This window comes from Daktulosphaira vitifoliae, unplaced genomic scaffold, assembly GCF_025091365.1.
Source record: "Daktulosphaira vitifoliae isolate Bord-2020 unplaced genomic scaffold, ASM2509136v1 Scaffold_1, whole genome shotgun sequence".
Taxonomy (NCBI): domain Eukaryota; kingdom Metazoa; phylum Arthropoda; class Insecta; order Hemiptera; family Phylloxeridae; genus Daktulosphaira; species Daktulosphaira vitifoliae.
Genome location: NW_026099572.1, coordinates 86,980,392 through 86,995,609, shown reverse-complemented (window position 1 = coordinate 86,995,609; position 15,218 = coordinate 86,980,392). Strand labels below are relative to the sequence as shown.

The window sequence follows — 15,218 nt, the reverse complement described above, 5'->3', positions numbered from 1 at the left end:
AAAAATAACATTTTTTTTTCAATTTAAAATAAAAACTTATTTTTAGAAAGTATACGTGATAAATTATGCAAGACAAGGTTCATCGAAACACTATAGGGTGTAATTGAATGACGACCTCTTGAATAATTTAGAAAACTGATTATAGGCTTCGGTAAAAACAATTGTTTTTGTAGATGAAGTCGTCCTGGAGAATTGTACTCGAGGGCTGCCCATATATCAGCGAAGGCGTCGAAAGAAGTAATAACGGAGCCGCGTTACTGCAATTCGGGAGCCTGAAAACTGGCTACTGTACCCGGAGGCTGTAATCGTTTACATCTTGAAGATATTCGATAGCCACCCAGGTGCCGGAGAAACTCTGTCGGAAGCTTCGAAAGCATAACGTTTTTATAACATTGTCACGGTCATTTAGACAATAATAAATTTCAGACGACGAATAGACCGAAAACTTACGAGGCGGTTTAACTAAGATTACTGTACCTCCTAATAGGGACGACAACCGTTTTGTACGTATATGTTATGTGTAAGGGAGCGAGTGACGGAAATAATAATAATAAAATACGTCGGATAGAGACAAGACAAACGGCTGTAAAAAATAATAGGGATTCGCCACCGCCATCAGAGCGTGTAGTCCTGTTAGAACACACCACATACATCAGATTGAGGCGCACAACGCACATAAGCATAAGAGCAACGTAATCGCTTAAGAATAGCTGTAGTAGTCGATACGAAGCATATGAGGAATTCTATGTCAATAATGTCCAAAAGGAATGTGAATAAAAACGGCGACTACGGACGAAGGGATAACGATAATAATAATAATAAAAAAGGTCCTTAAAAAAGTGTACTAGTCGTTGAAGACTAACGGGTTCGGGACCGTTAACGCCCAAAACGTTATAGGGCACTAGAAATTCGAAAACGAGCACGTTTTTACTATAGAAATGGTCATCGGCAACGCACTGGTCACATACATAAATGTATATACTTTCATATGTCGTTGGTGAGTGAAATCGTTTAGAAAAAAAAAAAAAAGTATATATTACACAGCGTTCATACCGACGGGGGGTGGGCGTCTGGCTTGGACCGCGTACACTACAAGACGACTGATATGGGTCTTTTTTGAGGGCGGTTCTCCTTGGTCGAGTGTTGCGGCGTTATTTTTCTAAAAATATAGCGACAGCAAATTGCGTTTCGATATTAAAGCTCGTGCATACATTGTTTCCAGGAAAATAAAATATATTAATATATTACGTCGTATACGAACAAAAGCCGCGTGGGTTATAAGGAACCTTTATGGGAACGAGGAGGCGTTGGCTGTCGTTTCAGCTTCATTCAAGTTGACCTTTTAATTTGAGCGTGTACGAGTTCTCTTTTATATTAAAACAACACACGGACAGATTGTGAAATTCGGTATTTGGCAACAGAATATTATGGAAAAAGAAAAATTGAAATTCACTCAGGATAAAGAATGTCATTTAAAAAAAGAGAAAAATACCGCAGAATAAATTGAACCAGTGATTTGTGAGCGTAGCATTTTAGTGCAGTAGAAACGGTTATCGAGTTCAAATAATCGTGGTTAAGAAAATAAACACTTTTAAATTTGAAATCAAAAGTTATTTAGAATTGACCACCCTGTGAATTTATATATGAGGAAACGGTGATTTTTTAGGAGAGAGTTTTTTTTTTATATCTTTCACATTTAAGTCGACCGCTAACACTTAGTGTGAATTAAATTACAACTGGGATTTAGCGTCATAGGCGCAATAAAAAAGGTTAAGGATACGATGAAACGAAACGATAATAATTTTCTTATACATTTACAACCGGCTTGTATAATATACGTGCCAATACGTTGGGCCGTTATGGTTTTTATGGCGTGAAACATTTACAACACACACCCCCTCGCCAAGGCTCTTCTAATATTTGTTTGGCGTCGCTGTACCCTCTTTAGGCGAAGGAATATATAAGTTTTTATCTGTCGTCTCACGTCCAATCAACGCACAACTAAGTGAAAAGTTCGCAAAACGTCAACCATTCATTGTAGGGTAACGACGAATAAACTTTTGTGCGATAAGCTTTAAGTGTCCTATTCCAATTTTATTGCGACAAGTTTGCCGCCAAAAATTCGACGTAAACATTTTAATTACTCTCGTCAGTTTTCTAGACCGATTTTGTCGATCTGACACCTGTCGGTCCAAGTCAAGTTAACGTGCACACACTGTAAAAACTTTTAAAAGCAATTCACTCATAAACAATACACAACGACACCATTCGGTTTTATTCTCGACACGCTGTTGATTAGTATCGAGTTATTTAGTTTCAAAGAGCAACTAGTTTAATTGAATTCGCATAAAACATACCACTTTCTTGGACTTCGACGACTTGACTGTCACGCCGATGGAACCACATGCAAGCATATCCGCTTTGACTGCAAAACAAATAACATAAACATTACTTTATTATATACTCTATTCATTGATTAATTAGTAAAATAGAATTCGGATTGTAGAAAACGTTTGTGTTTGGTTTTGAATTAGTTAATTAACATTATTGGCAATGCCGACTACGATTGAAATAAATCCTCCACTGTACGGCATAATAATTTACAGTTAAATTATTTGTAAAAGATACCGAATTCAAATATGAAATAGTCGTTGTTGGTATAAAGATACATTTTTTAATTAACTAAAACATAAAAATCGACTAAATGAAATTAATTTTAAAACTTTCAATGTTTGTTTATTATTGATTGATTTTTATAAAGTTAAATTATAAAAAAACAGTAGCTGTCAGTTGGTTTAAATGACAGCGAAAGTTTTAATTCATTACTACACGGTAACATTTAAAAAAGTATTAAATATTAGCAATACAAATGAATATATGTAACAGGAGAACGAGGAAGGTTCATGATTTTATTTAGTACAAATACAATTGACCCTTTTATGTACACGTGTGAACTTTGATAAAGTTTGAAAATCGTAATAGGTGTGTGAGTAAACCCTGACGGTAAAACTCCAACTAAACATTATTGAATACTAATGGAGTACTATAAAATATTCAGAATTACTTTAACACAACACCCGTATATACAATTACAAAAATAATATACATTTAAAATACATTCACAGTTTATCAAAGCAATTTGAAATTTCCAAAAAATATTTGCATGGAATTATTTAACGTGTAATGTTAGTCTTATCGACACATCTATTGTTATTGATTCGATTTCAAATATGATAAACTAAAACACTAATAATTAATCTCTCTGTTCACAAAACACTATTCAGATTTCTAGTAAATCGTTATGGAAATATATATTTTTCGTTTAAACGGAAAAAGATATAGTTAGAACAGTAAAACGTTAAAAGTAATAAATAATATTATAATAAATTATAATTTGTTACTTAAGACAATTATTAATAATTAATTATTTATTCGGCGTTGTTCAATCATTAACTGATATTAATTTATAAACTTTATTAAAGAGATTGTACTAAAAAGATTTTATTAGAGATTAAATTTTACAGCAATATTTATCGTCGAAATTTAACTAAAACATTGCAATTTATATAATTCTTCGATGTTCATAAAAGAGTGAAATATTTAGAAATTCATCATTTTTGGGGTAAATGATGATTTATCACCCCATTCAATCACGTCTAACCCTAACAAACCCTTACCTAATTGATTAAAAACAGCTTATACACACAGCGGTTAGTAGCAATTTCTAGTATTTTCGTAAGAAAATTTTTTTAACAATACTTTGTGATGCGCGCAGTGAAAAAGAAATAAAAACAGAACATGTAAGATAAGGAAATATTACATAATTTTGAGACGTCGCTAGTTTATTGATAACCATACGACTGAAACAATTGTTATTATAGTAAAAGAAGAATATTTTAGCGTTTTGGAATCGTAAAATCGTTACCCTGCCACGTCATAACAATAATTATTTCTTTGTGTTGTGCACTTGCCGAACACACACACCCATTGTAGTACAGTTTAATATGTTTTGCTAGCCGAGCGCGACGAAGAACTTTTCAAGTACTCCTGAGGAATAATGACAATAAAATGTTAACACCCAGTATTTTTATCCGTCCGCATAAGAATGTGGAAAAAATCAACACAAAAACTCCGGGAGTTGATTACTCATACGAACTGCCGTCACTGACACGGTTGAAAGTATTCTGGAGCGAATGTTTTCCGGTGGAATGCGTGCATAATGCATGTGTATATCTACGTGAGTAGGCACGAGAGGAGGTGGTGGTCGTGAAGGAAAAAAAAATTATGAATCGTACGACGAAACACTCTCATAACACGACATTAAACATTGGGGAAGGAAAAATACATGAATAACTCGAGTCCTCGTTGTCGCGTACGAGTCGTCTGATGATGACAAGACGGAGCGGAGGGCGAGACGGTAACACGACACCACGTCGTCGTTATTTTTTTTGTCTAAGAGATAAAAATATTAACACGATGTTGTTTGCTTACCATCCGATGGTGTAGTGTGTGACGATCAACGCCTTGTTGTCGGTAACATTGAGTACCCTGTGGCAAGTGGCGCGGATGTCGTGGTCGGGCCCAGCGCCGGGAACGCTTTTTCTCAGCGTACCGTTCCTGGGGGAGAAATGGTATACATGGCCGTGGTTTAACGAATGCCAGGTGTGGTGTTCGGTTAACCACGATGGGTACCGGCAACCCGAACCGCTACCGTGGTGATGGTGGTTGTTCTCCACTGTAAAAACAAAGTAATAAAAAAAAAAATTAATAACAACAACGAATGCGCAACACGCAAAACCCATTTAGCCATCAATTAATTATTATTTACTTATAAATAATTATACTTCGTGTTTAGAAAAAAAAAAAACACCGTGTCCAACATATGAAAGGGGTGATTCTACTTTTTTTTTTCAAACAACTACTTTGCAAAATTTCGATAATGCTACAAATTGTTGGATTATTGAATAATCATTGACGAGCAAACATAAATTACGGGTACTCCTCGAAGTACGTTAAAAGATTATCGTTATGTTCTGCCGCCGCTATTAAAAGTAATTTATCGTTGCCAAATACTTGCGCCGACTACTTACAAAAAAAGCAAAGGCGTGGGCATAGCGTGCGGCAATATTTTTGTCCGACACGGTTATAACACGAATACATTTTTGTACATAAATGTACGGGGGGGAGGGGGAGTATAAACACTATTATCAAGTATTAATATGAATTTGTTCGTCGTTTCAAAGGTAGTTTTACGCGGTTTTGTGTTAGATATCAATCCGCGGAAGACGGGAGGGGTAAAATATGTGGAGGAGAAGTGTTTTAACATAAAAAAACCATTAAAAGACACAGCAGTCTGTGTGAGATAAGAGGCGAAATAGAGGTCGTTTAAAAACGACTTAATCAGCAAATGCGTTTAGTGTTATGACGTCTGTAACCATTACTACGGCGAAACGTTATAGTCAAAACTAACACAAGAAACTAGAAATTGCAGCTTTTGTTATTTTTATTTAATGCGACTTCCTATACACTGGGGTATAAGTAATACCGACAAGTTAGGCTAGTTAAATATTAATCGCCGTCTTTAAGATAAAATCCCCAAGCGTACCTAGAAACGTTAACTCTAAAAGGATTCCAACAAAATTTATAATTTTTAAGTGTTTTCAAAAAGCGATCGGGGGTCTAACGGTAATGGTATTGTGTTCAAGCTCTAGATTGTTCTATAAATATTATAACAATTTTAGTGCTCTCTGGGTATAAAATAGTTTAGTTGTAAATAGAAACCTTTGAAGATTTCGAGTTCTGGGTATAATATTTCAACAATATTAATAATTTCCACCAGAAAATTTAATACCGTTTCTTAGAAGATATTTTTCAACTAGCAGTGAAATACACGACAGTTTAGGGTAATAATTTTTCAAATACAAAATAAACACATCAATTTGCAATACTAATACACGGTTGATTAAACTTGCAAAAATATTAACTTTCTTCTGGATCATTACTTAATACATAGGCAAAACTTTTGAAATAAATCGGGTCAATGGGTTTTTAATGGAATATTGAAAATTTTTCTTTTCAACTTATCCTAATATAAAAAGTAAATATTGATTTATTTTATTGTAAACGAAAGGAGAATTTAATATTAATGTGACATTAACAATAATATTGTGTTTATACAGAAATACTTTGACGGAGTTTTAAATATATTTATTTTAAAGTATATACAAAAGAGGTAGTTATGGACCCGTTTTACTAAAAGTACACATTTTGTAATCGATAAATTTTCCTTTTGGCTGGCAATGTTTTTGAGTGATATCTAGAATAAAAATAAAAAAAAATATCCGTTCAGTAAACCGAAAAGGAAATTTTTAATCTAAGGTCGATGCGTAGAGCTAAAAAATAAGAAAATATAACGGTGATTTTTTTTTTTTTAATATTGTGATTTAAGGAAAAAAATGAAGGAATCAAACACGTCTCCACCGTAAGTCTGCGTACGCCTTTCACAGTTCACCGATTAAGCTGAGAGGAACCTTTGAAGGAAATACTACTTTTTTTTGGTTGCTCCGACGTTATTGAACGTGTACGCACACACATTAATAATATCGGAAGGACGAAAGGAAAAACCTTCAGCCATCACCGCGATAACGAACAATAACATTTTGTTAGCTGCAATGGATATCCACTTTTTCAGTTTTCGGTATCGCTATGCTGCCATACAAATTCACCCCAAAGAAACGGATTGATTATTAGTCCGCGAAACATTTCCCAGCAATAATATTGTAAATCATTTGTTGGCTTTCCGCGGCCGAAGATGGGGGCAGTGTAGGGAGTTTGTTCGAATAACATAAGAAAAAAAAATTATTACCAGAAAGGGTTATTAAAAAGTTTTAAACGGCCATTTGTCGTGGCTGCTAACGAATGAGCGACCGTTAACCGTGAGACGTATCCCTTCTTCTTAACAGTTCCCCTAGAGATGGCGATATCGACAACTTAAATTGCCACAATGTGCTTCCATCGTTTAAACTGAGTGAAGCACTTCGGTGATTAACCCCCAGCAGGCGATTTATAAAGAGGGGGAGCCGAAACAAACGAGTATGAATTTTTATCTTTCTATCATCAACCTTTGACTACAATAGGTGTATTTGCAAGTATACAATAAAAACACGAATGCTATTTGGAAAATTTATTTGTTTAAATGGCATTCTAATGGATTTTCCTAAATATTCAATGATCATAATATTACATCATTAAATATATTTTTATTGGAGTTCCTGGTTATCGAAATTATTAACTTCAGTACTCCGAAAAAAATTAAAAAATAAAACTATCGCACTAAATATTTCAAACAAGTTTTCCTCGATTTACCATTGTAATGTTTTTTAGTAATACATTATTTTAGATTTTACCACTCAATTTTCTAGTTTTATAAAATATAGCACTATGTTATAATTTTATGTCCTATATAATTATTTATACATCCACTCAAAACTAATAATTCGCATATTTTGAATTCGCCGAATTACAAGTGGTCACTCATTTATGTACATAACATGAAATATAAATTTTTGAAATATTAAAGAGGATTGACTAGATGCACACTAATACTTGTGTGGTTTGAGCAACAAGAAAAAAGCATGTTGGCCTACATTATACGATAAATAGTCTACATACTGACAATTAAACCCTTTAATAAGTTTAAATGGAGTCCATTAACATAGACTACGCATAGTTGGACGCATAAACATATTTTAAACCGATTAAAACCGCTGAACTGGCGATTTAACGTCAAAACCGTTGATCTACACAGAAAATAAAAAAAAATTGTTTACATCAGATAGAATCTAGCGTCTATAACTAGAATTGAGTATTATTTATGTTATTTTTGAGACAAACGCGATTGGTTCGGTTTTTTTATTATGTTATTGATTGCTACGTAGTTAGTTTTACTGATTTGTTTGGCTTGCTAATAAAAAGTTAAAAATAAGATTGATTATTGACTGTTTCATAATACGCCCACCATTGAAAGTTTTATCAAACGCTGATACTGTATAAACTAAATTACAATAAACAATGATTATTATAACAAAAACAATAATTATACAAAGGAAACACGACGAATATACATATTTGCATATAAAAAATAGAAAGCAACAAACCAATATAATATAGATAAGGTATAATTACTGCGATACGGAAAATGTTTGATTTGCGTGTCGAGAATACAACTTGTGAGCTAATGGAGACTATATGATTTATAGTTATTATTATCGTTGGCCATTTTAATAATAAATTGTGATACGAGTTTATCATAACGAAACGGCAATTATTATAAAATTTTTATTCAGACACAATTGTTCTGGCAAATGATTTATTAGTAAACAATCGAGTGCAATGGTTGTGTACCAATAACGTTTAGAAAAAAAAATAGGTAACGGTACACCAATTAAAAGCAGAAGAGACCATTTTCAAGTTTCCGAGTCGGAAAAACTAAAATAACCAACTTTCAAGTTAATAGTTTTTATTTTTATGTCAGAAGAAACTATTAACCCTGGTGGGATCGTTTTAACAATTTCAAGTTAAAACTAATTTTTTACTCTACCCCGGCTGATGAATATTCTTTTTCTGTTGATGGTGCTCTCATTTACTTTATCTGACCCAAAACATTGTGTTGTGTACACAATTCGACAATAATCATTACCAAACAGTAGTGGTAATTATTATTATGGTCAGAAGCAGCATTAAGTTCGATTACCGGATAGTTTCTGCTAATGGTTTGCATCTAAAGTAATGGCTGCACACCGTACTACCGGTGCGTGTTCACTAATACTAAACGCATTTATATAACACTGGCAAGTTGAGAATTCTCGACGGTCACCGCAGCCATTATTACTACAACGGAAGCACAACGGGAAACAAAACGAAAATGTGAATTCCACAAACGATACGGTGGTAATGACAGAACTTAACAGTGTCGTTGGCCTGATGATTTCCCGATTTACGTCACGATAACAAGATTTACTCTCACGATTAATAAAAATTCAATTGAGATGGTAAGAGATAATTTTTGAAAATGCTACACCTCAAGTTTGTAAGTAGTAGTTATTTGAATTATGTTTAACGCAGCGAGACATTTTAGGGGGAAATTACAAAGACATCATATCAGTAGAAGCGCCTAAAGCTGTACAATATGTGAGTGACAGAGTTAGTCGCTTAACTTTGTTAAAAATAATTTTTGAAACTTGGGCATAAAGAACAACAACCAATCTCGATTAAAGATGCCTCGTGCCCGTGGAACATTTTCTATGAGAGATATTAGTTCGAACGTCCATAAACTTTTAGTTCACCAAGAGCCGCCACTAGTCTAATAAAAGATTTACGGTACCTGTTAAGTTTCAGCGATAAGGGCAGGGGGGCGTAGCTTAAAAACAATTAACTTTCCAGCTGACCGAGCAACCAAATTACTATTTGCGGCAGATTTAATTGTAGTCCCCTACTCTAACTTTGAAATGATCTTTGCTAACTTCCAGCAATTGGTTCAAAGAGCACTGTCATTAAATGTCAACGAAATTCAATAAATAGTATAAAAATGGACATAAATAAGATTACATACAACAAAAATAACAATTGGTAAACGAGATGAAACATATTTATTATGATTTTATTCGTAATCCAAAACGATTAAAAATCGGAATTTTCAAATAGAAAGACATGTATTTTATTTAAAAACAATAATTTATTATATTATAGTGAAAAAGACTCGAAATAAACACAAGAATTAGTACATTACAGTTAACCAGAGAGTATAATACTATACGTTATGATTTTTAATCAATACAATAATTTTTATGATGAATTATACAGGAGGATGTAAAGTAGTTATGCTTGGTTCCGAGTAGATAAAAATACGAGTGTTTCTTTTCTATTATATGGGCATAAGTTAATAAAAACAGATAACAAAAAAAAATCGTTCCAAGTGTGACCAAGTTATGTGATGACGTCAGATGAATGTTTATTTGTATTTTTTTTGTCATCGTCAGGCAAGCTGTTGAGGAAATGCGTTATCGCTAGTCGACAGGTCGTCCACGTTACCACCTAACCCTTGTGTTAAGTATAACCACCTACTCTGCCATTCTACAACTATGGACAGGACGGCCACATCGAGGCGTTTATATTATTTCGCGGTTCATTTATTACAACACAATCCACTGGCATGTACTTATCTCGTCCATTCCGACTGCGTAGGTTGACGTATTCCTATTATACTCACCTTACCGATCGTTCTATCCTTTTCCGTCTTTAGGTGATGGTGGCTAAGATGGTCGTGTGATAAAGACCCCTTGGCCGCTGAGAATGTTTAATTTTGTATAATGGCATCCACTACCACTTTTGTACGCACCTCCTTTTTCCATTCTCTCCGTTATTATCTTTCGGCCTATCCTTTTTCAACCCCTATCCAAGAAGCCTCCCGTTTCCGCTCTGGGGACACGCTCTGCCACCATCGACACCGCGTATGAAGTTTGGACAGGGTCCAAAAACGATATGTTCACTCTTCAGTCGAGTAAAGGCTGTTAGAAAAGGAAGGACAGAATTCATGTTTCCTATACGAAGAAAAACTAACAAACATTAAACGTCGAGAAATCGATATCAGAGTTAGGCGAATACAATGTGACGATCTCAAAACATTTACATAGACAACGCTAAACAGAAATAATTTTTTGTATTAAAACGCAAACGTAGTAACTAAAAAAACTGTCAAATTTGAATTACACATATTTTTCTGTCATAAAAAATACGTTCTACAGCACACACTAGTGTATTTCAATGTAAATACTATACTTTCAACTACAATATATTATAGATAATCAAATTATTAATAATAGATTACCAAATCCAAGGAAGGTATATCAAATCTTAAACTCGATTATTTCAAAACTAAGTTTTTTGAGTTATTACACTAAAATTTTGATAGTACTTCAAAATATATCAGTAATGCACTTTGAGTACAATGTGTTAGTTTATATATATACAAAAGTAAAAACTACTAACGAGAGTATACTATTTAGTTATTAATTTATTATAATTAGTTTTGATAATGTTGTGGTGAGCTCATGGGAAGCCAACATAGTGTCAATATACCAGCAGGTGTATTTACGGTTGATTAACGACAAAATAATTATGTAACTAAGGTATTATACTTCTGTCCGTTTCACATTATAGTATCCGATTATTATTATAACTTATGTTTAATTGGAACTACTAAGTTTTAATGCTATGAATACCTAAATTTGATAAAAAATGTATTAACAAACAACAGTCAATTTGTCAAATTAATGTAATTAGTGTTCATACAAAAAAAGAAGCGCGAAATAATAGATGAGGTTGTTTCAGTTTAATGAACGACTACATTCAAGCGAAAACAACGTATTGCAATATGTTTAATTAAAATCTAATTTATGAGACTTTTAAGACATAAGAAAATGATTTATTATCCAAAACATTCTTAAATAATATGATAACGTGCCTACGAAAAACTTCCAACGGGATTATATATATTCGACTGATTCAGAGGTTTGTTTTTAAAAATAAAGGAACAAATAATTTATGGCCTTGGTCATGATGTCAACTGCTTCTGTCAAGAAAGCACTTCTAGGTATTGCGCTTTTATTGGATGAGTCAATAAATAATTTAGCATAATGTCGCATCGTTCAAGAACTTTTACATACAACCAAGAGATTCTTGTGAGTTGAGTTTTGAAGATTAAAAACTAAATGTCGTCACCGCTTTTCCTCAGCACAATATACGTTCAAGTGGAAACGAGAACACGCATTCTTAAATTATACGAATCACACTCTAGTAGAAAAAAAAAATGCTAAAACTGCTTTTTTCCCCGAGAACTCTTGGCGTTCAAACGAACAAATGAATCAAGAATGATGTTTATTGAAATTTAAATAACAACCTTTTTTTTTTGTCTTCACCATTGACTTTATTTATAAAAACTCTTCAAACGTTCGAACTCGGTGACCAACATCGTTCTATAGCCGTCAAGAAAATTAAAAGACACCGACAAACGTCAAATTAATTGAAATTTCACGGGAGGAATTTAGGCAGTTGAATCATAAAACTCGGGTAATGTCACAACCATAAAAGCTGAAAACTGACTAACATTGTTTTCATGGTTTTGGCAATATAGTCGCCCTCGTGAAACTAGTAAAAAAAGTGTTGGATGGAAAATTTAATTTAAGTTTTATAGTTTTAACTTAGGATGTTAAAATGTGTTTTTGCCTAATACAGTATATGGCTATAATTTATTTCAGATTTTGAAGAAAGTTAATAAAGTTCTTAATACATAAAAATTGTTTTATATTATCAAGTCGCTTTAGGACATAATAAAATAAGAGTGTATAATAAAATTTAGTTAATGTAATTAATTAATTTGATTTTTTTATAGAAATTATTTAACATTGGATTTTCATTTTAAAAGTTAGGTGTGCATAGAATTTTATTAATGCATAGAATAAATATTGTACCAAAACCATAAGATTAAAATTAAAAAATTAAAAATAGCCATTTATTCAACACGCAGTATGATAAGAAACATTGATTCTTTATTAGGACACATATACATCATTTTTTTTTTTTTATGAAATATAAAGACCCATGAAGTGATTTATAAAGAATACTATTACTAAATTCTTCGTTAAATAATAATTTTTTCATAAAAAAAGAGCTGAATTCAGTTACATTTATTTGTATAAGCTATGTTAATTTACTAAATTTATTGTACAAAAAAAAAAAAACTTTATATTAAGCATACTTAGTTCTTAAAAATATATTAAACTTTACTCAGTACATTTTTATGAAAAAATCATTATTTTAACTGAATTTTACTTAGTCGAACAGTATAAACTTTAGAATTTTCAAAATAGCACGGATTGGGTATTTAAAAAAAATAAATAATTGTTATTGGTAAAATACAATTCAAGTGATACTTGTGAAAAATAAAGAACTAAGTAAAATGATTTTTAATTGTTATTAATATAGCAAAAACTTTGATCTCATAACTCTTGTGTAAACATGGAGAAGAAAACTGTAATGGGCGATGAAAAAGTAAACATTGAATGAGCTTTCAATGCTCGAGGGAAGGATCATCGATGCTTTTAATAATACTGAGACCACCTGGTGTGTTGACATTCCCCGACGGTCATTTCATATGTTTTATACTGCTATTTTTTGATAGGACCCATATATGAAGTATTTGTGCTGTTTTCGTACAGTAAAGAAGTAAATTAGGAAAAAGAACCCTATAAAATGGCTATTGGCCAATGATTTGCCAAAATACTCGATAGATCGAGTGCACAATATGTACGTTGATTAATTTAAGATTTTTAACCCTCAGATTTGGCACTTCTAATGGTGAATGCCGTTATTTATTTATTATATAAACACTTATACGATTGTATGAATTCTGTGCCTTTGAACTCACAGAATGTAATGTATTTTTTTCTTCAAAAATTAACAAAAACGAAAAAAATCAATTTAAGTTTTGAGAAGTTATATGGGATAACACTAAAAATATTTTCTGGTATTTAATTGAAAAAACAAAAAAAATTCATGTAAATTTTTATTTAATCAGTGTTAATATTTATTTCACCTACTTAGATTTACTAAGAAATCGTGTTTCTAAAATAATTTAATGGTATCATTTATAAAAGCAATTCAATTATGGTAAGATTCATTCAGAAAAACTCGATCTATTCAGTCGTTAATAACGAGAATTTCAGTTAATGATTGAAATTAAAAAATAAAACAAATACTAATGCTATTAATTTGGGGTTATTCCAGTTAAATGGAAATTGATTTGCAACAAGTGGCGGCCGCGGTGCTGATGCAGAGAGGATTAATTGTTTTCGATGAGTTTTAATTACCCGAAAGTCAATTTGAATGAAAACTTTTTTTCTCGACGCAAAACTCTGGATACAAGATAAAAGGGTTTAAATAAATGAATATATTTTCTTATTTAACAGTTTGGTTTTTTTTTTTATTTTGTACAGTTTTGTCAATGTCTACTAGCGATCTCTAATTCTATGACTTAAGAATATTTTCATTGTTCTTTAAAAGAATTAATTTGCTAGACATTAGTCATGGTTTAAAAGTTACCAAAAAAGAAAACTTTTAACAGTTACGCGACACTCGGTTTTGAGGGTGTCATAAATCAAAAACTTTTTTTCTTTAGACATAGTACGACACACCCCCAAGGTACTCACGAAAAAATAACATTACACTTAGAGGCTCAAAAAAACTTTTAAGACTATTATACAAATATAATAACGCCGTTCGATGAGATTTTCATGTCATGGTTGTATGTGACAACAACGCTGCAGCAAGTTTACAATACATTGGTGTCATTTTATCAGCTAAAGATCGATGCCAATAAACAAAAAAAAAAAAAAAAACTTTATAAAATGGGAATCAAAAAAAAAAATAAAAGTTTGTTAGAAGAACCATTGCCCAACAGGATGTTACACAGTTGTAATATTATAGAAATATTTCAAAGACATTTTTATCGCAACGAAATAAATGACAAGAATAATTTGGATTGACGACTTACCTCGATGAAATTTCATAGTTCTGGATCCATCGGTCGGTGATGACATTCCATTGCAAGTCGCGTCACCAGATTGAGCCATCTCGAACGAATTACCAGTCGATTTGCCTACTACAAAGCAACGGTACTTTTCTTCGTCGGTAGACGTTGGGGTATGCTCTAGTTTTCCAATCATGTACTTTGTCGAACCGTCTTTCCAAGTGGCCAAACAAAGAAGTTCTTCGACTGAAAGCACAAATTATAAATAAACTTTAAAAAACTATGCAGCGCACTTAATATAACATACTTAGACAATCGTTATTCGATATACGAAATTGGGAAAAGCTATAAAACGAGCCGGAACATGGGAAACGAATTCAATTAAACAAAATTACTAACATAAAATTTATTCGGCGAGCGCAACTTGATTACTTTTCTAAACGCGTTTTAGTTCCTTTTAAAATTAGTACATTTTATTGATATAATGTCTGTAATAAATGAAGACAATAATTAAATCAAATCAGTAATTAAAACTCGATCGAAAGACTATTTTCTCAGGTATTACTCAGTGGAGAAAATTTAATGTCAACACTAATTATTTTCTTCTTAAATGAAAAAAAAAAAACATTGAACA

At 32.3% G+C, this 15,218-nt stretch overlaps 1 protein-coding gene across 5 annotated transcripts in view; it reads right to left on the bottom strand.

Annotated features, from left to right (window-relative positions):
- LOC126895962 (uncharacterized) overlaps positions 1–15,218 on the bottom strand; it is a 101,562-nt gene that overhangs the window by 6,908 nt on the left and 79,436 nt on the right. For all 5 annotated transcript variants that reach the window (XM_050668326.1, XM_050668322.1, XM_050668324.1 and 2 more), the window contains 3 exons: positions 14,609–14,830; positions 4,492–4,735; positions 2,358–2,425 (listed from right to left, as the gene is read on the bottom strand). In XM_050668326.1, coding sequence (XP_050524283.1) covers positions 2,358–2,425; positions 4,492–4,735; positions 14,609–14,830 — 534 coding nt within the window. The remainder of the gene's footprint in view (positions 1–2,357; positions 2,426–4,491; positions 4,736–14,608; positions 14,831–15,218) is intronic.